We start from the raw sequence: 27,752 nt of genomic DNA, 5'->3' as shown, positions 1-27,752 counted from the left end.
ACACGGAACAACAAAAAAGGTTGAAATTTTGGTGAATCACATTTTTGCTTAACTTGGTGAATTACAAAAAAAAAAAATAGAAAAAGTGAAAGTATTGAGATTCAAGTTCAGTTCTTTTGCGTCTGTGACCATGAAAACACTTAGCTTTGTAAGTATACTAGTTGCTTCGACTCTAGTCTGTAGTAAAGAGTGTGGAAGGTCAGAAAAATAGCCTAAAACCAACCCAATATATTTATAAAACTTTACATAAAAATACAACCCATTCAAACTAGAATTTTTTTTAGATATTTTGATCTAGACAATAACCCTTAATACTTTATGTTAGAGGCTAGTATATCATTATATCAATGCAGTGATAATGAAAAGTTTATATATGTACATATCTAGCTTTGAAAATATATATATATACAAGCGGCTACACTATTTTTTTTTTTTTTTTTTTTTTTGGAGGGGGGTAATTTTTTCTAGGGGCGATTCTCTTGGGAGGGTGTTGGTACCCTCCTCCAAAATAGTTGTAAACCTTCCTGGTACCAATGAGAAGCTACCCTGTTAAGGAGAACCAAATAGGTTCAGCGGTTATAATCACACAGACACACAGACAAATAGACAAAAAGACATCCTGTTACTTTAGTATAAGGAAAAATTTTGTATAAGAAAAAAACCTCAATTTAAGATCATGAAATTAAACCTTGTTTTGTTTGGCCTGACCCTTTCTGACCCTTGAGGCAAATTAAACTGGATTTAATCCTATCATTTTTACATATCTGTTCAAAACTGTCTATGGTAATTAAAATAAAAATTATAATATAACAAACCAGTTTTGTTGACCAGAGGGTACTAAAATAAGTATTAATTTCATGATTTTTATTTCAATATTCGTGGAAAATTTTCTGTAATTCGATGCTATACATGATTTTTCTGTATGTCTGAGAAGCGGTTCAAATCCACCGGATATGAGTTGGTTTCGAAGCCTTAATGAAAATAACTGTTACACCTGCAGTCAAACTATTGTGTTGTTGTTATATCAACACAAGTTTGTAATCATTGCATTGTTGTGTCAACCTTGACCTTGATATATTTAACAACCCTCCCATATCCTGTTCTAACACATAAAGTAATACATTTCAAAGAATCTTTAGATTTAAGCCTTTGGATGGTTTTAGGCCATTTTTCTGCTATCTCCCTATCCTATCGTAAACAGAGCTTCTAGATGCTATGGGTGAAGCTGTTAATCCTATTATATACATATAATAAAGTGATTTAAAAAAATAATGTATCATTTATCTAATGACTTATTAGTAAATAAACCAAAAACAAAAAGGCAGGGGGGGGCTGTGCTTTATAAGCGTCTAATGTAGACAACAGGAGGGGTATTTTATTGTTCAAGTGGTGATAAAATACAAATACTAAAAGATCCAAAAACAAATTTGTACTAAATTTAGGTTTGCTTGATGTTGTATGTTGGAAACAGCTTATTATATCCATCTTATTATGATGGTAAGATTTTTTATTAGATATTGCAGAATATGCCCTAACTCGGCAGGCTAATAATAACTTGTGGCTTCTCTCAAAGAGCTTAGTGTAGCCCTTATTACAATACATTTTTTTAAAATATGAGTTTCTATAATACCTAGGCATTTGAGGGAAACAAACAATTATGTAGTTAAATTAAGTTTAGTGATATTGGCAGGTAATCATATATCATATTCTAAACAGACATTATCTAATTGTCATTAATATAGTCATTTATTTAGAATCAGAATATCATGGAAAAGAAGAGAATATGACATTAGATTATGAGAATATAATGTCAAGTACACCTGGTGAGTTAAAATTAGTTTATATTAAAGTTATTCATTATAAAGATTTAGGAATCTGACACCAAAAGTTGGAGAGAAGCACAGCTATTTAGTCTGTCCTGCTACACCTTCACTTCCCACAACTCTTTGTGTGCAACTGTCTTTTAGTTATATTTACTTGTTCTTCTAAATTCTTGTCTGATTTTCTTAATTCTATGATTAAGAGCTTATATGCTACTTGTTTTAAGTAGATATCTATTTTTTTAAAATGATATGTGTTACTAAATTCAGAATATGAGAATATGGGATTAGATTTTGCAAATTCAAGGCTATTTACTTACCCTTATCAATCAAAAGAATTAATCTTGAAAGTTACCCTGCCCACTTTTTGACATGTCAATCATTTAGAAATTGGTTAACTATGCTTTTAGAAATAAAAAAATCCTTTTGTTGAAATATTCTTTTCTTTATATCTTTTTTGAGTCAAAATTATGAAACAAAAACAATTTTCTTGCTACATTCATAATTATTCATTTGGTTTTTTATCTAAAACAATCTTGCCTGATTGCACTTTGCTCAGTCACTTTTTTTAACCCCTTATCTCTAAAAATCTCCGTTGTTATTGTAGGTAAATTAAAATTTTTGTATATTCTTGTGTGAAAAGGCATAGAGAACAAGGACATGTGCTTCTTTTGATGATACATTAAGAAATAAAGGCTGTAAACCCTAAAAAATACTTTTTTGTGGGTCTTCCCTTTTTTATACTTGCTTAGAACTAATAAAAGAAATAATATAACCAGACATTCTCTAATTGTCATTTATAATGTCATTTATTTAGAATCAGAATATCATGAAAAAGAAGAGAATACAATATTAGATTATGAGAGTATAATCTCAAGTAAACCTGGTGAGTTATATTTCCATTTTTGCAATTTAAAGTTATATTTATTTCAATATATCTTCTCTTTGCCCCAAGAAATGATGAAAAGTGTCAACCAATCTGTAGTTTTCAGCCGTAAAGCACCCATACCCCCATCTCCATGATATCTCATAAACTAAGGCACCCATCCCCCCACCTCCATCATATCTAATATATTTAAAGACAGACTTAAAAACAGAGTAATTCATTATAAAACTTCCCACAAGTCTTTGTGTTCAACTGTCTGTCAAATATGTTTACTTGTTCTTCTGAATTCTTGTCTGTTTTCTTAATTCTATGGTTGAGAGCTTATATGCTACTTGTTTTACATAGATAATTTTTGAAAAAATACTTACATGCATTACTAAATTTAGAATATGAGAATGAGAATATGGGATTAGATCAAGAGGATCAACCTGGTTTAGATTATGAGGATCAACATGGTTTAGATTATGAGGATCAACATGGTTTAGATTATGAGGATCAACATGGTTTAGATGATGAGGATCAACCTGGTGAGTTATATTTCCATTTTTGTAATTCTAAAGTATATATTTATTTCAATATATTTTTTCCTTTCTTCTAAGAAATGATGAGAAGTGCCAACCCATCTATTATCGTTCTATGTCATATAATCTGTAGTTTTCATTCAACCCAAATCCCCCCCCCCCTTAAATTTAAAGAGATATAAAGACAGACTTTAAAATTTAAGAAGATTGAAATAAATTTTACAACCATGGAATTGCTATTTTTCAATAAAAATGTCACTAACAATAAAAAACCTAGTAAAGTAAAATAGGTGATGTAAAATAGGACAGAAAAATTTAGCTGTGGTACTAATAAGGTTTCACATAATATATATACAGGATAGACAAAAAAAAACCTGTGTTTTCCTGTTTTGGGAATCAACTAGAAGGAGAACGAAAAAAATAATTATGGGTCCATATTCTCTGTAAAAATGTACATCCGATATACTTCAGGCATTTTTGATATCTCTAAAAATACAGCTGTACTAATAGGTACATGTTGGGTAAAATGCCTGATCCTAAATCTATGATAACATTAGATTCAATTAACTTATTTATTTTGCAACATATTGGTTAAAAAGTACAATAGTAAAGTATTTACGTATTTTCTTTTTTGGCTCAATGCAAAGGGCTTTAAAGGTTCTTCAGAATTTTGTTTTTTTTTCTATTTCTCTGTGGCAAAGTCATTTCTAGTAAAAATTCTCTATTAATACTGTGCGCATTTATAAATAAAACAAGTCATTTTTTATTTCATTTCAATATCTTAAAAAATAAGCAAGTTATCTTGGTTTGAAATTGTTGTTAAAAATGCGTTTTCTTAAATTACCTGAGTTTTACGGATTAATCTATTATCATATGTCAATCAAAACAAGAGATTAAGAAGTTAGAGGGGGAAATGTGAGAAAAGAACATGAGAATGTTTTATACTAAGAATAAAAATTCAAGTAGAAAGAAAATTTATTTTTGTTTTTAAAAAAAGCATTTTAAATTAAATTTTTAATGTAATTCCTATTTTGTTGTCCATGCTATTGTGGTAGGGGTGAAGCAGTTCAACCCTACTGAGCGAGTTTGATTCAAAAGAGCCCCTAGCCTTAAGGATTCTATCAATAAAGTACTACAAGTAGTTACTGTTTGAAAGATATATTTGAACTAAATACACATACAACAATTTAATAGCTTATATACAAAACAGATTACAAATGGGTTAGGTAGAGAAGGGGTGTGGAGGAGATGGGGGGAAGCCCCATCCAGGTGAATAGTAGAGGGGTAGGCTCCCGTAGGGGGGTAAGGTAGATGTCCCCCGGAAAAGGGTAGGTTGCTGGAGCATGAAGAATGGAGGGGCAGCGCCCCTCCCGTTATCAGCGGTGGATAAGTTGACCGCTGTCTCTGATGATCAAACAATGGCCAAGAATGGGCTGGCTAGAATTGTGATAAGCCGGGGATTAAAGTCTGGGTGTTATTTGGTAAACAAGGAGCATAGTATACTCTGGAAAAGGCCTGTCTGTATGCCGACTACCACAACCTCCCCTTCATGGGCTGCGGGACCATCGGGACATCAGGCCTTGAACCATGGTGGGCGGCAGACTCTCCCTGGGGCACAGCACGGTGTAGGACAGCTCGGGCCACACAGGCCCCTCGGGATACTTGTTGCTCGGTCTGGCTGTGGTTGGTGATCAGCATGGTCAATTCTTGGTTAGCACGTAGCTGGGGGTTGGTGACCGTCAAGCCTCAGCGCTGGAAATTTGGCCTCGTCTGGAGAACTATCTCTGTCTCAGCCGGCAATTTGACCTGGAGGCCCAAGCTCACTCTGGAGGCCCCTAGAGGGGGAACGGCGATGGTAGTAGGCGCGTAGAGCTCCATGGGGGCGCCTGCCTTGTCCAGATTACTGGGGGCCTTGGCCCCAACTCTGATGGGTATGGCTGTTATCTGGAGGGGGCACATCGCTTCGGCTTCATCTTCGGGGGCCGCAACTTCCATTTCAGTGGCAGCTTCTCATCCTGGGGGCTCGCTGCTGGCTGGCAGAGGCTCCATGTCGGCATCTGGGTTCCATATCGCGTCGGTGGGTAGCGCCAGAGGGGCTGTTCCCAGTTCTGCAGGTTGGCTGGTCAGGTTCTCTTCTTCTCCTCCAGGGTGGTTGGTCCGGTTCTCAGGTATCTCCAACTCTAGTTCGTCCGTTGGATTACATATGGCGCCAGCTGGCGGCGCAGGCGCAGGTTCAGACTGCTCTCCTCCTTCTGTTGGGTTGCTAGTCAGACTCCTGTCCACAGCTGGCGGTGGCAGGACAGTGACTTCGGCTGGTTGGTACAGGGGCAGTTGGCCAATGGTTCCAGGTTGACTGCTAGCTGGTAGGGTTGCTGCAACCGTTCCACCATTGGACTGGTCCAGGAGTATCCGGCTTCTAGGGTCTCGGACAACGCTGGCAGGTGGTGGTGGCAGTTTGGCAGCCACCTTGTCTCCCCTAGGGTTGTCTTGGACGGGGGCAGGTAGGAGACTGGCAGTCAGATCTTCAGTGTAGGGGTAGGTCAGTTCTCTGTGTCAGAGGTTGGCGCCGGTCTGAAGGTCCGGCGGGGGTCTAGCTGGGCAGGCAGCTCCCAAGTCCCTGCTGCGAGGGGACTAAAGGTACCACATCCTGAGATCTCTCCCCTAGCTGGGAGGTGACCTGGCACTCTGTTTCCATCTGGGCTAGGACAAGGTCTTTGACCATTGGGCTTGTTACTGGGTGCATCTCCTCTCTCTCCCCAGGCGACGGCGGCGGCTTCTTCAAGTTTGCTGGAGGTGGCTGATGTCGGTATTCCTGGGTCCCACACATCATCAGCTGGAGGCGTAGGTTTTGGAAGGTCTCCCCTGGCTGGCAAGTTCTTCTTGTCTGGCCTTGGACAGGGGTGTCTGGCTAGAGGTGACCACTCGTTGGCAGTTGAGGGTAGAGTTGGTGAACCCTTCCCAGAAACAGGCAGGTTGGTTGCTACTGGGTGCAGAGGCAGGGGGCTGATCGTCTCACAGGGGCCTCTAGGCCTCTTGGGGAGTGGTGTTCTGCTATCCCCTTGCACCTCTGACCCAGTCCACAGCTGGGGGTGGTGGCCTCAGCTAAAGTCTCTTTCTGTTTATCTGGCTGGGGCCCCAGCGTCCAAGCAGGGTCTCCAACTTCTGGCAGATCCCCATTGGCTGGTTTCCTGGGGGCGATGGTGGTCACTCCTCCTCTTGGCTTGTATGGTAGGTCTAATCTCTCCGTGGCAGCAACAGTTGTTGCCCCTCTCCTCTCCTTGGTGGTGACAGGGGTCACCTCTCCTCTCATCACATCTCCCATTGGGGGGCTTGTCCCTTGGTGGCACTGGGTCAGGGCAGGTTGAGATGCTGCAGTGGCTGGCAGCTGCTCGGAACTGGCCTGGTGATTAAACTCTGGTGGCCTCTGGCCCGTCCTGGGGGTCTGGTACCTCTCTCGTAGGCAACCAATTCTCTGGCATGGGTTTGCACCCCCTGAGCCTTGGTCAGGGGATCTTCTGGGTTTCTGTGATGGCGCCAGATATGGCAACGGGCTGGATGCCTGGACTCACCCACGCTGCTGTACTCAGTCGCTGACTTTCCAATCCAGGTGAACATTTGTAAGAACATCGAGAGATGTAGGGGTAAGAGCCAGGTACAACCACTCAACATTAACAATACGATGACTGGCAGCCAGGCGGTGGTCATTAATGCCAGGTGGTTGAGGGTCCCAAGCTGGCCATCCCTGACTTCTTGCTGCACGGTGGGACGTCTCGTTTGTCCAAGGCAGGCGATAGGCTGGGCCAGGTGACCAGGTAGTTGCGGGTCCGAGTGAAAGGACACGGTTGCACCGGGAACGTCTGGCCATGACTTGACAGGCTTGGGCTCGGTGGTGGCCGTCCGCGACTTGACGGGCCCGGCACCAGGGGCGTCCGGCCGCGACTTGACGGACTCGGACTTGGCGGGGACCGGCTGCGGCTTGACGGGCTCGGTCTTGGAGTTAGCCGGCCGCGACCTGACAGGCTCGGTTCCGGGGATGGCTGGACTCCGCTGGCCGAGCGCGGCACCGGGGGCATCAGGCCGCGACTTGACGGGCCTGGTCCCGGACTTAGCTGACCGCGACTCAACGGGTTTGGTTCCGGGGGTGGCTGGACTCCGCTGGCTGAGCGTGGTACCGGGGGCATCAGGCCACAACTTGACAGGCTCTAACCGTATGGGCTAACACTTCCAATCACCGCAGTAGTGCCCCTATTGCAGCTACCCAGCGGTGTGGCAAATGCTGTACTAAGTGGTGTACAATTCCCCAGTAATTGCGGAAAAGTACGTGGACAACACTTCCAACACTGCGGTATCACCCCAATCGTGACTACCCAACAGTGCGGCAAATGATGGACACCCCTGTGATGCAATACTTCTGCTCCTTCCTAAGCACAGTTGTTACACCCCGCAAAGGGTGCCCCACACTTCTGACAATGCGTTCATATGCTCCTTCCTAAGCGTAATTGCAAAACATTGCGGCAAATGTGGTCATTTCTATTCAAGACTCCCCTCTAGGTTGTTTCTCACAGGAGGCGACTGCAACTATGCTAGCATTCTACCTGCTTTTAGGAGTGTCGGCTAGTGTAACTGCTCGGGAACGAGGCTTTCAGCTAAAGCTGCGTCTGGACCTTTAGTCCATTGATACTCGCAGGAGGCGACTACAACTTTGCTAGCATTCTCCAAGCTTTTAGGAGTGTCAGCTAGTGTAACTGCTCGGGGACGAGGCTTTCAGCTACAGTTGTGTCTAGACCTTTGGTCCTTTGAGCCCTAGAATCAGGTTGTCAGACACTTATCCAAACCCGCAAAATTTGCGGAAGTGCCCCACTGTAAGATCCTACCTTTGCTGGCCTAGACGCTAAGGCGTTCAGCAAGTGCAGGATGAATCCGCAAAGCGGCTTGGACGGTCACTAAGGGTGCCGTGTGGTGCGTTCAAAATGATAGAAAAATTGCCTAAAAAGGCCGTCTCTCTTGTCAGTTGGCTTCTTGAAGTCTTGTTGGGTGTCAATTGACTGTCCCCTTACTTGCCAAAGGGTCCAATCTCTCGGCCAGGAGTGCTTCTAAGGTTGTCAGTTGACTGTCCCCTTACTTGCAAAAGGGTCCAATCTCTCGGCCAGAGATAGAATCGGCTATTTTAGCGGGGCTCAATTGAAACACGCTGACACCAAATTGTGGTAGGGGTGAAGCAGTTCAACCCTACTGAGCGAGTTCGATTCAAAAGAGCCCCTAGCCTTAAGGATTCTATCAATAAAGTACTACAAGTAGATACTGTTTGAAAGATATATTTGAACTGAATACACATACAACAATTTAATAGCTTATATACAAAACAGATTACAAATGGGTTAGGTAGAGAAGGGGTGTGGAGAAGATGGGGGGAAGCCCCATCCAGGTGAATAGTAGAGGGGTAGGCTCCCGTAGGGGGGTAAGGTAGACGTCCCCCGGAAAAGGGTAGGTTGCTGGAGCATGAAGAGGGGAGGGGCAGCGCCCCTCCCGTTATCAGCGGTGGATAAGTTGACCACTGTCTCTGATGATCAAACAATGGCCAAAAATGGGCTGGCTAGAATTGTGATAAGCCGGGGATTAAAGTCTGGGTGTTATTTGGTAAACACAGAGCATAGTATACTCTGGAAAAGGCCTGTCTGTATGCCAACTACCACACTATAGTGTTGTTTTCAAGTCAAAAGAGATTTTGTTTCAACATTAAATCATAAATTCTACAATAATAAAGTATTACATGCACCTTTTCAATTCTTTGGGCTCTAAAATGCACTGTTTTTTCAAGAGATATTAAAAAATAGAGAATACGTGCCAGGGGCGCCCAAGCTTTTAATTTTTTTGGGGGGGGTAAACATTTTTTAAGGTGGGGGGTAATTCGGTTCCCCCCCCCCCCTTGGACGTCTATGATACAGGCATATAATTATTTTTTTCATTCTCCTACTAGTTGTTTCCTAAACTCGGAAAATGCAGTTTATTTCGGTCCACCCTGTATATATATATATATATGGCTTCATGGTGCTCCCAGAAAAGGCCTTCAGAATCATTTCTTGCATAAATCAACCATATTTTGGCTAAGGGCCAAAATTTTACCAATTTTTTCTAATCTGGGACACTTAAATATATATATACTTGTTCAGAAATAATACAAGCTGCTTGTTTTGGAGATAATGGAAATATATCAACTGGACTTGTAAAAGAGTTACTGGATGCTGGTGCCAATATAGAAGAAAGATATTTTGGACATGGTAAATTCAGCTTATTTTCTGCTCTATCATTATCAAGCTTAGCATGTTTAGCAAGCAATTAAAAGTCAATAGTTAACACAAGCCTGAAGCAAATTTTAATAAACTATTCCTGTTTCTGCAATAAAACCAAAATGTGAATTACAGCATAAAAAAATCAGAAAACATTTTGCCAAAGTACATCCACTATAAATAAGCTGGATGTGTAAGTGCTATAGCCTCATTGATAAATGGTAGTTTATATTGATCATACTTGAATGGATACTCAAAATATTCTGGCAATGTGCATATTTTAAAATAAAATGTATGCATAGTTATAATTCTAAGATAATTTATTTTTAATTAACAAATATTTTCTGTTAAAACAAAATATAATCACAAAGAATTATTTTAGTTGAACCATCTTCCTCCCAAATTGCTCTAATTTTTGCCGTTTTAAACTGTTTTTAACCTATTTTTGAATGGGGGGTCAAAAATATACTAGGACACCTATAGAATCAGACTGCAGAGCCCAAATTTGAATTAAGTCCCCAATAAACTTTTTTTTGGGGATTTAAAAATTAATTTTTAGTGTTGCTGTAATCATTTTGACCGAAGCAAAAGCTCTTTTTTTACTTCGGGTAATATTGTGGCTTACAGAACATTTTTATATAATTCACTTTATATTGATACAATAAAAAAACATTACTCTGTTCATTAGAAATAATTTTTTTTTCCAAAACAATTAATTTCATTGAAAAATCTAACATTTACAATAAAACAAATAATTCTGAAATCTAACCAATAAAAAGTCTTGTTTTATATAATTCTTTACAATTCAAAAAAAGAGTGTTTTCACAAAGTGACGTGTTTCCAATGTAGTTAAATATTTTTTATTTAATTAAAATGAAAAGAATGAAAACCATACACATGAAAGATACATACTTTTTAAAATTATTTTAAAAGATAAGTTTAAATAATCTTATTTTATAACACATTTGTATATGTGACAAAAATAAATTTGTTGTATTGCATAAACATTTGTTGTCATTTAACCCTTTACAGCCATTTTTTATGTTTTTAAAATAAGTGAGAGAACACAAACATGTTCATGTTAATTCGTTGATATATTATAAAGAATTAACTTTTTAGTGAATTTTTATAGTAAAATCATAAGGCCTTATTTTACTCTATACCAGAATACAATATTTATGAAGCAAAACACTCTAAAAGCTACGAATTTTACCAAAATAAAAAAAGACCTTTTGCTTCGGTCAAAATGATCACAGCAACAGTAAAAATTAATATTTAAATCCCCCAAAAAAAGTTTATTGGAGACTTAATTCAAATTTAGGCTCTGCAGTCTCATTTTACTGGTGTCATAGTATATTTTTTATATACGTTTTAAAAATAGGTTAAAAACAGTTTAACATCATACATGAAAAAGCAATTTTGATTTAATATTTACCCTTAAATAAAACTTGTCGACTTTAAATTTTCATTTGATGTAAAAATGTGTTCATAGAAATATTTTTTTTTAGAAATTGATATTTCTGATGATGGAAAAGTGAACAAAACTAGTCTTATGTGTGCAATTGCAGCAGGAAATAATGAATTAATCAAACTTCTACTACAATATGGAGCAGATATCAATGCTATGGATCAAGGAGGTTAGTAAAAAACTATTTATTGCAATATATAAAATACTATTTACTGCAGTAAATGATAATCATTTCTTTTTTCAACAAAAATCAATGCTTATATAACAGTGTATGTTTTGTCCATCAATCAAGATCTGATAAAAGGCTGTATAAATTATTTTTTAATTTTTATGGAATATGAGTAGGGTTTGTTTAACCCACATTGTCATTTAAACTATTTTTGATAATTTTTAAAAGAGTTATCAAAAAAATATTCTGACACCTATAGAATTATACTGCAGAGTTAAAAATAAGATTTATAACCCACATTAATTTTTATTAGGATTTTAAATTTGAATTTTTTAGTCATTGGTTACATTTTTATGTGTCTTTTCTTTTCTGGTAAAATTTTTGACTACAGAGCATTTTAAAAATTAGCTCTTTTTAAAAAATAAAGATGTAGGATATATCTGTAAATTAGTGTAAAAATTTTAAAGTATTTAGTATTAACCAATAACAAAGTTAGAATTTTTTTTAAATTGTAAAAAAGATTTCCTAATTTAGCCCTTTATGAAATAAAAAGGTAAATTAAAATAAAAATATTATTAAATTTATTAGAAATTTTTTTTCAACAAATTTAGAATGATACTTATTCTGTAGTTGCCTTTTATAAAAGGGGTTTATACAATAATAAATTTATGTCAATTATTTCAAATTCTGGCTATTCTATGACTGTATACATGTCTTACTTTGCTTTTACTGATAACTATTATCTAATAATTTATTGTTTAGTTTTAAGGCCTAATTATCTTAATTATTTATACATTATTATGCTTAATAAAAATTTTCTAACATTTATAAATAAGAATTTAATACACAAATAACAAGTCTTTATAAATTACAGACAAATTTATGAATACATTCTTGAAAAGATAGCTTTGATTTTAAATGATAAATATAATCTATATTTAGTAAAAACTAGGCAAATCATTTTCTTTTTGTTGTTGATAGCAATATCTTATTCCTGTACTCTCATTTGTATATAGTTTTACTTTAAAATATTTAGAACTAATTGTTTATAGTTTCAAATTTTTTATGAGAAGCTGACTTAGGAATTAGTTTTTATGTAATTAAATAGGTTGGCCTTTTGCTAATTTAAGAGGGTTTATACAATAATTATATTTATAATAGAAAATAATTGAAATTAAAATAAAATGAAATGTGTAATGTAAATTAAAGTTCATTAAATAATTACAGAATGGCATAGAGAATTTTCATTATTTTGCTCATTGAACTATACAAATATCTAAACTTTTGCTTTTGTGAACTGGGCTTAGATTTATCTCTGTGTAAATTTAATATGTTTATGTTTAGGAAGAACCAGTCTTTTGTTGGCAGCAGGTTATTATCAGTATTTTAATACAGGTATTAAATATTCATATACAAACAATAAAATTGAATATAAATAAAAATTAAGGACAGATCAATTAAATAAAAATTATGTACAGTGTCAGGTTTATATGTGGAGGCACCAGAGTTTGATAAAGCAGCTACAGTGAAGATTATTTTAGAACATGGAGCTGATGTCAACACTAAGGATGAATTAGGTAAGTTACATACTATTGTTGTCACTTTTTTTATATACTAATCCATTTACATATATGTATATATTTATATACATTTACATATGTGTATATATGATTACTATAACTGATCTCTAAACAATAAAATATATTTTAAATCCGATATGTCTATATCAGGAGAGACCAGTCTTATGAAGGCAGCAGAGATGGGTTACACAAAATCAGTTAGGATTCTTTTAGAACATGGAGCTGATGTTAACTCTAAGGATGAAAGTGGTGAGCTATACACTATTATTGTCACAATATCTATCTATCCTCCCATCTATATATCTGTAAACATTAGGGCCGGTTCATATCGGAATTAGACAATGAGGGGATATGCAACAGATAAAATTAACCTTAAAAACATTTCTGACCGAAAAAGAATTTTAAAAAATTGAGTTTTAGAATGCAACCACTAAAAAATATATTTCATTACTTATTAATATGCAAAGACGACATTCAAATTTTTTTTTGAATCAGAACTATGGCTTCATGGTGCTCCCTGGAAAGGCCTTGAGGAGCTGATTTAGGAACTTTTGTCTGTTTCAAAATATCTCGTTCCTTGCCTTAGAAATCACTAAAAAACCACAATTTTTTTTAGGTTTATTGAGAATTGTCTATTATATAGAGGTTTTTTAGATTTTCTCAGGCTAGGATCAAGATTTTTTGAAACGGTCAAACGTTTCTGATTCTACTCCTCAATGCCTTTCCCGGGAGCACCATGAAGCCATAGTTTTGACTCCCATTTACAAATAGCTATACAATTGAATGTCTGGTCGTCAGCGGTTTTAAGACTTAGGATAAATTTTAAATCATCCATAGGTGTATTATACTCATACAAATAATTTGCAGATCCTTGCTTTGGCCTCAGAAAAAAATGTCCAAAATCGATCCACCCTAGTAAACATTGATCTCTGTGTATTTAATTCTTATAAATGCACTCTAAACAATAAAAAATACTATTAATCTAATATATCGGGAGAGACCAGTCTTATGGAGGCAGCATATAGAGGTCACGTAGGGGTTATAGCTGCTATTATAGTGTATATATGTAAAGACAATGTTTTAAATTTGGAGTTACTAAAAAACTCTATTCAATTAGATTAATAGAAAACTAGTTCTTCAACTCCCCATCCTCATATTATATATTTAGTCAGAAAATAAGTTTTTAAAAACCTAGAAGAAGTCAAATATTGTTTTTTCTTTATTAACTTTCTCTGTAAATAAGAACTGAATCAATACAATGATATATTTTAAAGGGAGTGTGAATGTAAAAATTTCTCATCTCATTATCAAATCTTAACATGCCTTGATTTTGAGGCATTTTTGGAAAAATGGAAAAACAAGGAAAATTTGAATGTTTTTGTTTATTATAGTATATCTAGGGATATTTAACTTGTCATATATAGTTGAAACAATTTACTAACTGTTAATAATTCATTTTATGGCAAAAAATTGCCAATTCATGTTTTAATAACATAGTAATTAGGAAATAAAGATCTATTTTAAATTCGTGTTATTGACAAGAAAGTACCTCACTGTCTACAAAGGATTGAATCTCAGAGATTATTTAAAATGATAATATCCTTTTTTATTATGTCCACTTAGGATATTTAGATTACCTTTAATCAGACTTTTTATAAATGAATATTGCACCCTTATTATTTCTAATTTTGTAATCAAAAGTGAGTGAGAGATGGGCCAACTGAATTTACTTGGTTACTAATAAATAGACCTGTATTTAGCAATGTTATTGTATTTGATATTTAATGAAAAATATTGCTTATTTTATCAACTTCTAAATAGCTATCCATTGGTAAAAGGCAAGGATTATGTTAAACATAGGCTTAACCGTGAGGAAAAATTGAGAACTATGTCAAAAAGTTTAGTGTTATCTATAGACGAAGAAAAAGACAATTAATTGCATATCTATCTTTATACACTGGAAAAATTTCTTCAAATCTTGGATATAGTAGAAATTAGCAAAAAATCCATTTAATAAAGAGACAAGAGCCCATTTTGCCCTATCTTTGAGATTAAATTAACCCATTAGTGCCGAGCGCCACTTTTATGGGCCGATCGAGCTGAAAATCTCAGGGAAGCTTTATAATGGTAAAAACGGAATTCCAATTTGTTTGCTTTGCTCTAGTGGCGTGCACAGGAAAGTTCCAAAAAAAACGGTTCGGCCTGGCCATAAATACCAACCAGGCATTATGACCCGTTTTGGGCGGTTTCCCCAGGCATTTTGACCAAAAATCAAGAAATGTAATTTTTGAACGCCCAAAGTGAGATGAACACTTTTTAGAACTTTGATACGATCCGTAATTGAAAACTACACAACCTCATGTAATCTATAGAGCTACAAGTAATATACAAAGCGATTTATTTCAAATTTAGTGTTTCGGCTATAGGTGCCGCCGTTTTCGGGTAAAAAAACCCGTTGCTCGAAGTTTTAAAAGACACACACTACAAAAAAAGAACCATATAAAATTTGGGTGTTACATATCAGAAAACGTGCATAAAACTATTTGGTAACACCTATAGAGATTACGAGGGTTATTAGGGTGGCTCAAACCCTTACTAATGACGTAAACTGTTATTCTTATTGGTTGAAAAGTTAAAACTGGGTAATAAAAACCGAAACTGAGCCGGGTTTTAAAACTGTCGGGTATTTATGGCCAAACCGAACTGGGTCATAATAGGGCGTAAAAAAACGATAAAAAAATCATATAAAAAATAATAATTTGAATAAAACGAATTCACAAATAAATGTACTTGTCAATAAACATTAGATTTCACGAAAAAAATCAGCAACTTTACTATAAAAACAAAAAAGTTAGAAGGGGTATTTTGAATGTTCATGATTTTCAAATTTTGTTGAGCTATACCGGCAAACGGCAGTAAGCTAAACTGCCTGCTCCAGGGGGAAATGAAAGCCAGGGTAGTAGAGGAGGGATTCATACTGAGAATGATGCAATTATGAAGCCGGAAACAGTTTTTTTTTCCATTTTTCAAAACCGGGTCTAAAATGAGTTTCTAAGTTCCATATGGGTCTCTAATGTCGAGAACCGAGAAATTTTCACGATTTCACACAATTTTTGACATCTTAAAATCTGCCATGTTTCACTTTGCCGGAGTACTACAGCCAAGCCACCTTAGATAGAGAGCTCTAGTCTTTTCTTGTGTCTTATTTATGTATCTAAAAATATTCCCAGCAAGTTGCATAACTCTACCTCATTTACAGATGGGCTGAGATACGATTTAGTGGGCCCTAGTCGAGGATTCAGATTATTCCACCGGCGCATTTCGAATCTGCCTTGATGAACATAAGCACGGCCAGCTCGGAGTACAAGCCCATCTTTGTCCAAAGATTTTTTTTTGCTAAAAGGTAATTACCTAAGCTTTTTATAGTGGGGTCAAACGTCCTGATTGGTCGAGTAGTTTTGGCGCTATGGACGTATGAAGTTTGTCCGGTCTTATTTGCCCCACCCTGTATATATAATTCCTATTTTTAATTCAATATGGCTATATCTAGGAAGTACCAGTCTTATTCGGGCAGCACAGAATGGAACCCCAGATACAGTTAGGATTCTTTTAGAACATGGAGCTGATGTCAACACTAAGGATAATTATGGTAAACTTCATATATTTATGCATCTATGATTCCTATAAATTCACTCTGAACAATAAAATCTATTTTAAAGCCATTATATCTTCATCTATGATATGTCTAATATATGTATCACAGGTGGGTTAAACAGATACAGATACATTTAGGATAGAATATGTCTATATCTAGGATGGACCAGTCTTACGCTAGCAGCACAGTTTGTTACTACAGATACAGAAATGTGCAACCATATCGGTTCAGTGGTTAGCAAGTACACATAGAAATTCATTCTTTTACTTATTATAAGGATATATGTATAATCCATACATTTATCTATGAATATAATCTAAACAACAAAATATGTATTATAAATTCAATATGTCTAATAGTCTATATCTAGGAGAGACCAGTCTTACAAGGGCACCAGGGTCTGGTCAAGCAGTTAGAATTCTTTTAGAACATGGAGCTGATGTCCATGCTAAGAATGATCATGGTGAGTTATATACTATGATTGTCTGCACAATAATATTTACCTATCTATATAAATATAAACATTTACATATGTGTATATAATTTCTATAACTGTACTCTAAACAATAAAATATATTCTAAATCCAATATGTCTATATCAGGAGAAACCAGTCTTATGACGGCAGCACAGATGGGTGACATAGAATCAGTTAGGATTCTTTTAGAATATGGAGCTAATATCAAGGCTAAGAATGAACAAGGTAAGCTACATACTATTATCAACACTAAGGATAAAAGTTGTAAGCTACATTAGTACATACTAGTATCATCACAATAACTATTTATTCATCCATTTATATATATATCTGTATACATTTTTCTCTGTGTATTAAATCCCTATAAATACACTATTAACAGTAAAATATACTTTAAATCTAATATATATATATCAGGAGATACAAGTCTTATGAAGGCAGCAGGTTTTTCCAGTTTAGGGGAGGATTCAAAAATAAAAAAAGCAGCTACAGTGAAGTTTCTTTTAGAACATGGAGCTGATGTCAACACTACAAACGAAAGGGGTAAGCTGCATACTATTATAGTCACATAATCTATATATAATATATATCTATGAATTTGTATAACACTATATGTCTATATCTAGGACAGACCGGTCTGCTGGCAGCACAGTTTGGTAACACAGATACAGTTGGAATTCTTTTAGAACATGGATCTAACGTCAATGCTAAGGATGAACAGGGTAAGCTTCATACTATTATTGTCACAATGTCTATTTATCCATCTATTCATATACATTTATTTATGTGTATATGATTGCTATAACTGTACTCTAAAGAACAAAATATGTATTATAAATTCAATATATGTATATCTAGGAATATCCAGTCTTATGTATGCAGCAAAGTCTGGTAAAACAGATATAGTTAGGATTCTTTTAGAACATGGAGCTGATATCAACACCAAGGATAACAATGGTAAGCTTCATAAATTTATCTCTGTGTATATAATTCATATAAATGCACCTTAAACAATAAAATATGCTTTAATGCAGCGTTGAGGAGCTGTTTAATTTTGATGCAGCTCCGGCTCCGCGGAGCCGGGTCTGGAACTCACGGTTCTGGCTCTGGCTCCTACCTAAAATTAATATATAAATTTTTGTTCATTATTGAATTGAGAAAATGAAATAAATAATATGAAATATTTTGCTTTGATTAGATTAAAGCTATATAAAAGTAGAAAGATGATTGTCTATTTGTTAAGTAACAATAGTTTTTCAATTTATTAAATAGAAATAGACCGATAAAAAAAAATCATTTTTATTTAGCCAGAGCCGTTTTTAATGAAAATAACAGATCCGGCTCCGGCTCCACCAAAATATGGCGGCTCGCAGCTCCAGCTCCGCAACACTGCTTTAAAGTCATTATATTTATATATAGGACTGACCAGTCTTATGTTTGCAGCACAGAAGGTTTACACAGATATAGTTAGGATTCTCTGTGGGTAAATGAATATAACCTGAACATATATATTATTAATCAAATAAATCTATATCAGGCGAGACCAGCCTCATGAAGGCAGCAGGATTTTCATTTTATGATGAGGCGTTAGAGTTTGCTAAAGCAGCTACAGTGAAGATTCTTTTGGAACATGGAGCTGATATCAATGCTAAGGATGAACAGGGTAAGCTTCATACTATCATTTTTACAATATCTATCCATCCATCTATATATCTTGACACATTTATCTGTGATTATAATTCCTATAACAGTATTCTAAACAATAAATTATATATTATAGATCCAATATGTCTATATCAGGAGAGACCAGTCTTATGAAGGCAGCACAGATGGGTTACACAGAATCAGTTAGGATTCTTTTAGAACATGGAGCTGATGTCAACTCTAAGGATGAAAGGGGTAAGCTATACACTATTATTGTCACTATATCTATCTATTCATTCATACATCTATATTTATTTATATACATATGTGTTTATCTAAATTTATCTGTTCTCTAAACAATCAAATATTATTAAATCAACAAATTAGCAATAATCCAAACATTTATGCATCTAGGTAAAACAGCACTAGATGGAGCCCTATATAACAGTTTTCATGGATTTAAGATAACAAAATTACTGAGAGCAAATGGTAAGCTTTTACTTAATTTCCTACACTTAAACTAAATTTATTTTCTCTAGCTCTTTCAGTGATCTTTAACCCTGTAGAGACATAACTCTGTATTGCATTTGAAATCCTTACATTAAAGTAATCTATGTGTATGTTTGTACCAAAGGATCACAATAACTGCAATAATAATAATTGTTCTTATTTTCAATTTTGCTTTCGTTGTAGGTAGGACATAAATAATATATAAAATGTATAGGAAATGCTTCAATATCAAAGAACTATATTCAATCACATTAATACAAAACTAGATGGTTAAACTCCCCATCCTCACATTAAAAATTTAGTCAGCAAATAAGGATTTTTAAAATCTAGAAGATGTCAAATATTCTTCTTCAACTTTTTCCTGTAAATAAGAACTTACAATAGTAAGCAGGATCATTATGGACATACAGTCAAACTAACATCCCTTTCTCTAAAACACATTTAATTCAAATTAATATTTTAGGAGCTAAGAGAGGATCTGATATTAAGTAGTTTTAAAATTGATGGAAGGTAAAATATTTTATAGTTGTAAGTTTAATTTTTTGTCATGAAAGTAGCAATAAATTAATTTTACCTAAAAACTCACCTCTATTAAAGAAAATTATTTTATAAATAAGTAGTTTATAGAACTTGTCCTAACTTTTGTGATTTTTTTATAAGTAGTAGATGTAAAATGATCCATAGAATTAAGATATGCAATTGGTTTTTTTGTAGACCTCTTATTTTTGAAGTAACTTAAGTTTTTTTTAAAATGAGGTTGGTTTTGAGACACTAAAACGCAACAAAAAAAAAAGAAAATTGCCATTATGAACAAAATTAGTAAGATCTTTAATTTGACACCTTACTTTTTGAATTCTGTTGAGAAATTATTGAAAACATTTATTTTGTTGAACCCTGGTGTGGTGAATCAAAACTTTGAACTTTAAGAGCTTGTCAAGAATGGGTTATTTAATATTTTGTTCATCTATCTATCTAAACAATTGAATAAATCTATTTATATTGTTACTTCTCTTGTTACATATTCACTATCTACCAGTCTATCCAATAAAATCTTTAATAAAACTAAAGTTTTTATATTGATTTACAAGCCCAGGGAAAATGGAATTAATTGGCTGAATAGCAGCCTCTAAAACAAAAAAACATGTTTATGGCAGATGATTGATGACCTACTTTTTATTTTCTATCTATATATGATATTAATAAATTTGCTACCAGTCTATTATATATGTTTCTTCTGTTTATCTTAATTCCTAAAGGGTGTGCAAAAAATGCCTTTTTAAAATTATTGGGCAGCTTGTGTTAATAGTAGAAAAAATGTCATGCATGCCATTAAAACCACTATAAGCTCTATTTTTTTAAATTATAAAAACTATTTCTGAGTCACACAGTTAAGTAGCTACGTGGTAAAATGTTACTACTAAATTAAAACTTGACTTGTAAGTGAATCATTAAAGGAACCATGCAATAAATATACCGCTTTAACTGCTGAAAGACTGCCACGAGTAGACCCAATACCCAAAATTTGAAGCCTCCAGCTTCAAAAACAAAAAAGTTATAGACATTTCAAAATCATATTTTTACTACAATGAAAATTTTGAAAGTTTTTCATTGCTAATAATAGAATTTCATTATTAAAATACGTCGCCTAGAAAGAAAATTATAAGCTTATTTTTGGCAGAAACTTAGGATACCAGTAACTGATAACATTTTTACAATAAAAACACTCTTCTTTTTAGTCAAAATCATTAAAAAAAATTCAGTTTAATTTGAATTATATCGTGAGAAGTCCAGCCAATCAGAAGCCTGAGTCTACACTAAGTCTTCTGAACAACCCCTGAACAACATCTGTATTACTTAAATTAGTTTTCCTGCTATGATTTTACGCTTTCAAACGCAAATTAAAACGATTTTTTAAAAGACATTTTGATTATAAAAAGGGTTGTTTTTATTGTAAAAATATTATAAGTTACTGGCAGTCTAAGTTTCTGACAAAGATAAGATTTTAATTTGGCTTCAAGACGATGTAATTTAATATTAAAATTTTCTTTTAGTACGATGAAAATCTTTTAAAATTTTCATTGTACTAAAAGAATCCTTTTAAAATATCTGTAACTTTTTTGTTATTGAAGCTGGATGCTTCAAATTTTGGGTATTGGCAGGCTTTAAGCAGTTAAAGCGAGGTATTTCTTGCAGGGTTCCTTTAAAGATTAAAATAAAGTTTGTGAAAATGTGTGAATGATATTAATTTTTTTTCAGAATTACTTTGGATGATTGAATTCCTTTACCTACCTGCTTTATTTTTATTTTAAAATAACTGTGTTTTGTGAAAATAATTGATTTTTTATTGATTATGGTTTTCAATAAATAAATACTCAAAATATTTATTGTTTAATATGATTTGAATTTTGTTTTTTCAACTTACTTTATTTTACTTTGTCTGCCTGATTTATGTCTGGAAGTGTTTTTATTTATTTAATTTTGATATTATATTCCACAAAAACCTTGAAAATCGGACCAAAATCACCAAAGATATAGGGCAATATGCAAAAAAAAATTTAAGTTAGGTTTTCTTATAATAATATTGGGGGAGAATTATAAATAAAGTTTATCCTAAACTGCAGCCAGCAACAAAGTTTTTATTTTATTATACTATATAAAAAAAAGTATATATGCAAAGAAAAATACAGCAGTTGTAAGATTCAAGTAAATAGGACCTTAAAACAGAGGGATTGAAACAAATTTGACTTAAGCTTTATTAGCCCTTTGAAATTTTTTAAAACCTAGTCTAGATTTTGTAAAATTTTGTAACATATCAATATCTTTTTAAGCATACTATACATTTAGAATTACAAATTACGATTTGTGGGAGTTGACAATTGTAGTGATTTTTCCACAATGAAGCACTTAAGCCTTAATGTTTATTCTATCTCATTTTCTGTGTGTTAAAGATAGAGGACTAAAACTAAGTAACTTTTTGTATGACACATAACTGAGAGTTGAAATTTTTTGAATATCTCTATACTGGCGGGCACAGGATGCCAGCAAAACTGACAGGGTCATCCAGGGTTGACTTAAACAAAGCCTTTTATGTTAACAAAATACTAAAATATCCTATAGTAGTACATCCAAATATACAGGGTTGGGCAAATAAAACCGGATATATTGAAATTTTTGAACAAATGAAAATAAAATCGTAAATTTTCCAGATTTTATTAAATTTTAAAAACTGGAAAGGAAATTAGGTACATGACTATAAGAATATTCAATAAAATCGCCGCTAGACTCAATCACCGCATCTACACGCTCTCTGAACTGCTCACAGGCTCTTGTCAGCATGTCCATATCCTAGCTGGCAGAGTTCTCCTCAACAATGGCAATGGGGAAGATCTTTACAGCGCGGGCGCGTATATTGGTGTATGCTTCAAGGGGCCCCAGGCCCTAAAGTCAATTGGATTAAGATCGGGGCTGCTGGGAGGAATATCTCCTTAGAAACGTGAGTAACTGCAGGATCCAAATTCACCCATCTTTCAAGCTACCCTTCGACACAGCGTCTCTCATTTTGGCCACAGTAGAGCCAGAACAACGTTTTTAACATTTTTGAAAATGGCACAAAGAATTAGCTAGAATTGTCAGCGCAACCCATGGTCTAAAACGAGTTTCAGGGTTCCATATTGGCCCCTCAAGTCGAGAACCGAGAAATTTTCAAGATTTTTGACGTTTTTGACATCTCAAATGGCACGATTCACTTTGTCTGAGTATTACGACCAAGCTAGCTGTTACATAGACCTCTAGTCTTTTCTAGTGTCTTTATTATGTATATAACAGTATCTCCAGCAAGTTTCATAAGTTCATCTTACCTACAGATGGACTGAGATCAGATTTAGTGGGCCAAAGTCTGGAATCCAAGGTAACTAAGGGCACAATTCAAATCTGCCTTGTTCAACATGTTTGTATACAGCTTGGAGTACACGTCCTCCATCGTCCAACAATTTGTATAGGCAAAAAGGTTGTTACCTTAGCTTTTTATAGTTGGGTCAAACATCATGATTGGTCAAGTAGTTTTGGCGCTATGGCTGTTTAAAATATGTCCGGTTTTATTTGCCCCACCCTGTAAGTGTTAAAGTCAATTTCAAATTCCTCCAGGTTTGATCCTGCAGGTTAAAACTTTAATACCATGGCTACATTCATATTGATATTCCATGTTCATCTACCGCTGCTTACCCTATTCTTTCTCTCTCTTGTTACACAGCTGGTTTCACCATTTTTCATTGGATTTTGATAGAGTAAAGATGTATGAACTAGCTGTAATTTTATTTGTTATGATATATTTTAACAATTTGACTATTTTTTATAATTCTTAAAGCTTTTTTTTCTATTTATGTGTTGATTTCTATTACAGATTAATAATGAAGATTTTTCTTTGAAATATATTTTGTTATAAAGCAGCAGTATTTACTAATTTAAATGTTATGGTTCAGGTAGATCCCTAAAATCCTTATTTCTGCTAAATCTTGTTCCTTGTAAAAAAGGGTATTCTTATATAAAAGTTATAGGATATCTGTATCAAGGAACTAGGTAACTGCAGAACTGATATGGTTCTACTTTACAGTGAATCTATTCAAAGGTCTAGAGAAGGTTTTAATGGAAATGGACTTTTTATTGTTTAGCTTCTCATAGTTTGAGGGAGGTAACTTTTGATTAATCAGATAGGATGGACATGGAATTATAATAAGATTATAATAGAAAATTACAAAACCTTTTGTACATAGGTTTTATTTATATGGTGTAATATTTAAATTTTTGTTCTTGACGATGTAATAAGTATATATATTCTAGTATAAGAAATCTTAATTTGTCTTGAATAGCAGCAGAAAAAATAACATTCCCCACTACACCTAGCTGACAGACAGTATGAAGGCTATTTCTAATTATTGAGTAGCTTTCCAAATTCTAAACATAAAGAGTAGTTTTGTTTCTATTAAGATTTTGTAAACAGCTATATCTATCATTAAACATTACATATTTTCAGAGTATTTGTCCAAGGATTTAGTCTATATTACAAGAAAAACATCCCACAAAACTTAATCATCACAGAAAAGGGAACAAAAAATCATTTTGCATATTGCAAAATTATTTTGAAAATGTGTTTTTTTAACATATGTGTGGGCCACTTTTTAAAGAAACATAATAAGAAAATTATATATAAAAAAAAACAATGAAAATATTGAAAATTTATGAATTGAAAATCATGATCAGTCAATAATCAATTATATACACAAAACACAGTTATTAAAACGAAGCAGGTAGGTAAAGGAATTCAATCATCCAAAGTGATTCTGAACTAAAAACAAGGATGACAACATCCATAAGTAGCGAAGCACAAAAAATCGTAGATGGGAATACGTACAGGTAGATTTAAAAGGGTTTTTACTAAAATCAAGAATAGATTTATTGGATAAAATAAATATGAAACCTTGTTTTATTTTGTATGATGACGATGGTCAAAGTAAATTATATTAAAGATGCTCATAACAATGGGAAAAATTATTTTAATACTGATATCTCATAAAAGTTTGAAAATTGGATCAAAATAAACAAAGATCTTGGGAAATATGTAAAACATATAAAAATAGCCAAAAACCTGTTATAAGGCAGTCTGGCCGCCATGGTTGTTTTCTTAAAACAACAAAAAATTTAATTTTTAAATCCTTAAAAACTTTAAAAAATTGGAAAATCGGACCATATACACTGAAGATATGGAAAAAAGTGTTAAATATATTTATAAATAGCCTAAAACCTGCCAAAAAGGCAGTCTGGCCGTCATGGTTATTTCCTTTAAAGGCGGGAAATTTAATTTTGATATCTACAACTGAAAAAATTTAGAAAATCGGACTACAAACACTGAAGATATGGAGAAAAATGTTAAAAATATAAAAAAAACAGCCTAAAACCTGCTGAAAAGGCAGTCTGGCAGTCTGGCCGTCATAGTTGTCTTCTTTAAAAGACGGAAAATATAATTTTGATATTTATAACTGAAAAAATTTTGAAAATCGGACCATACACTGAAGATATGGAGAAAAATGTGAAAAATATAAAAATAGCCTAAAACCTGCTAAAAAGGCAGTCTGGCCTTCATGATTGTTTCTTTAAACGACAGGAAATTTAATTTTGATATCTGTAACTGAAAAAATTTTGAAAATCGGACCATAAACACTGAAGATAAGGAGAAAAATGTGAAAAATATAAAAATAGCCTAAAACCTGCTAAAAATCGGTCCGACCGCAAATGATGTTTTATAGTCAATTGTGCTCCTTAATAATGGGAATGTTGTCAAAAAATTTCAGCATTCTATCTTTTAAAGGAGCTGAGTAAATCCCATTTCCCCCATAGCGTTACGGACTGACGGACTGACTGACGGACTGACGGACGGACAAAGTGAATTATAGAGTAGCTTCGCTACTAATAAAAAAAGGTAAATACTATAACAGTTATTAAATTGATATAATTGACATAATTATAGGATTTAAGATAAACCAAAGAAACATATATAGTCTGGTAGCAAATTTATTTATACCATAGATAGATATAAACTAAAAAGTAGATTATTAAACATCTGCCATAAACATTTAAGATTATAAATAAGTAAAAAAAAATTTATTGATTTATTCTAGATATTGAATATGCTACCAGAGAAGTAACAACAAAAATAGATTTATATATGGCTCTATTCAATTGTTTGGATAGATGGATTGACAAAATTTTAAAATTCACATATTTTTGGCAAACTTAAAAGAACTACTTATTTATCCTAAGGTGAGTTTTTAGTTAGAAATTTATTAATTGCTACTTTCATGACAAAAGCTTAACTTATAACTGCGAAATATTTTACCTTGCATTTATTTTTACACTTTACTCAATTTCAGTTCCTCTCTTAGCTCCTAAAATATTATTGAAATTAAATGTGTTTTTATAAAAGAGATAGGGATGTTTGTTTGTCTGTCTGTCCTTAAAGATCATGCCAACCATTGCAATGCATTGTAGCAGTTTAGTTCTTATTTACAGGAAAAAGTTGATAAAGAAAAGAAACATATTTGACATCTTCTAGATTTTAAAATAATTTATTAGATAATGAAAAAACTGAATGTGCTTGATTTTTCAAATGATCATTTTATCCAGGACAGGGGTGCCTAGAGGTCTCAAGGGGCACTTGTGTTTTGGGGGAGGGGGGGGGGTTGAAGTTGATTCTCCATATTTAATTTTAGTTTAAAAGAATAACAGTAAAAAAAGATTATGAGTGGGTGTTTTTTCAAGAGTTTATTTCTCTTGGGAGGATGGTGGTACCCTTTTCCAAAATAGTTATAAAACTTCCCCAACCTTATCTATGAGAAGCTACATTGAAAATAATAATAATAATATAGGTTTTTGAAGTTATTGTGATCCTTTGTAACCAACAGACATACAGAAATCATGTTACTTTCATGTAAGAATTTATAAAATATTCATCAAATGCAAAACAGAGTTAGGTCTCTACAGGGTTAAAGCTCACTAAAAGAAAAAGAAAAAAAAGTTTAGTTAAAGTGTAAGAAATTTAGTTAAAGCTCACCATTTGCTCTCAGTAATTTTGTTACTTCAGTTCTACTTTTGAAGGCTTGTTGATAAAGTGCTTTATCTATTGCTTTTATCCCTAAATACAATAATATTAGTAATAATAATAAAATATTGATTTGTTGAAAACATATTTTATGATTATAGTACAGATATATGAATTTAGATAATCACAGATAAAAATAAATGTATATATATTGTATATGTATGGTATTTTAATTGAGTTTTGATTTGTTGGTTTATTATGTCCAGTGTCCAAACGTTTCAATCACTAATTGTGATCTACAAAAGGGGTAATTTTGCAAATGCACAATGTCTTTTTACTTTAGATCTCTGGTTTGTAAGTCCTTAAATGATATCAGGGAACTTAAGGGATCAGATATTGGATAACACATTCATCTACAACAACCAAAACAATTATAAAAATTACCCTTTTTGAATAAAATTATTGATTGGAACCAATGAATCAAAATTGATTAAAAACAAGTTAGCATTTTCATTATAATACTTTAGGTACTGATATACTTTAAAATGTCCACTCCCTCCTTGCTAACTTAATAAATTTCATTTGTAAAATATAATTCTAAGCACAAAGGGCAGGACTAGAATTTAAGTAAAATAAACTTTTTGTTTTTTACGATGGGGACAAATGCATTACTTTGATCTGTACATTTCCGCACACAAAAAGAATTTGTACAATCCATAAACTTTTTTGGGCTTCTTTGGAAATCTGTACATTTCCTCACATCCATATATAATATATAGTGGCCATTTGTATATTATACAATACAAGATATGACCAAGATAATATTGCTTCTACAAGAGATGCAATTGATAATGAAGATTTTTTTCTATTTAAAATATATATTGTTATGAAGCAGCTGTAGTTTCTAATTTTAAATGTTTTTGTTGAGATAGATTTATATCTATTTATTGAAAGAACCTGTATCTTATATATATAGATAATGTGACTAAAATAGTATGTAACTTACCAGAAAGTGGTAATTCTTCAGTTTTTCTGTTGAATGCTGTTTCTTGTTGATATAAAGCTGTATCTAGTGCTGTTCTATCTAGATACATTAATGTTAGGATATATATTAAAATGTTGATTTAATGAGAACATATTTAAAT

The 27,752-nt window shown here is 33.6% G+C and overlaps 2 protein-coding genes across 2 annotated transcripts in view; one reads left to right on the top strand and one right to left on the bottom strand.

The window, feature by feature from the left end:
• Positions 1–96: 96 nt before the first annotated feature.
• On the top strand, positions 97–21,396 carry LOC145332820 (uncharacterized). The gene is made up of 21 exons (XM_080177889.1): positions 97–148; positions 1,443–1,497; positions 1,755–1,823; positions 2,638–2,706; positions 3,093–3,233; positions 9,398–9,505; positions 11,023–11,151; positions 12,496–12,546; positions 12,630–12,728; positions 12,882–12,980; positions 16,282–16,380; positions 16,757–16,849; positions 16,989–17,087; positions 17,280–17,405; positions 17,489–17,584; positions 17,721–17,819; positions 18,400–18,525; positions 18,663–18,761; positions 18,921–18,995; positions 19,480–19,526; positions 21,273–21,396. The coding sequence occupies exons 1-20, from the start codon at positions 131–133 to the stop codon at positions 19,506–19,508; spliced, it is 1,779 nt and encodes a 592-aa protein (XP_080034015.1). The 5' UTR covers positions 97–130; the 3' UTR covers positions 19,509–19,526; positions 21,273–21,396.
• A 2,839-nt stretch (positions 21,397–24,235) lies between these two features.
• The window catches only part of LOC145332436 (uncharacterized), a 37,883-nt gene continuing 34,366 nt past the window's right edge, over positions 24,236–27,752 (bottom strand). The window contains exons 22-25 of the mRNA XM_080177431.1: positions 27,614–27,691; positions 26,620–26,700; positions 25,906–25,954; positions 24,236–24,357 (exon numbers count right to left, since the gene is read on the bottom strand). Coding sequence (XP_080033557.1) covers positions 25,926–25,954; positions 26,620–26,700; positions 27,614–27,691 — 188 coding nt within the window. The 3' untranslated portion in view covers positions 24,236–24,357; positions 25,906–25,925. The remainder of the gene's footprint in view (positions 24,358–25,905; positions 25,955–26,619; positions 26,701–27,613; positions 27,692–27,752) is intronic.

The sequence above is a fragment of the Acartia tonsa genome, chromosome 11 (assembly GCF_053477335.1).
Source record: "Acartia tonsa isolate MP-2025a chromosome 11, ASM5347733v1, whole genome shotgun sequence".
Classification (NCBI taxonomy): Eukaryota; Metazoa; Arthropoda; class Copepoda; order Calanoida; family Acartiidae; genus Acartia; species Acartia tonsa.
This window is presented reverse-complemented; position numbering and strand designations above follow the sequence as displayed.

What these genes read in the sequence shown, in the direction of transcription:
- LOC145332820 (XM_080177889.1), top strand. An exon ending in TATAATCTCAAGTAAACCTG is followed by an intron (nt 2,707 to 3,092) that starts GTGAGTTATATT and finishes TACTAAATTTAG; the next exon opens with AATATGAGAATGAGAATATG. An exon ending in CAATGCTATGGATCAAGGAG is followed by an intron (nt 11,152 to 12,495) that starts GTTAGTAAAAAA and finishes GTTTATGTTTAG; the next exon opens with GAAGAACCAGTCTTTTGTTG.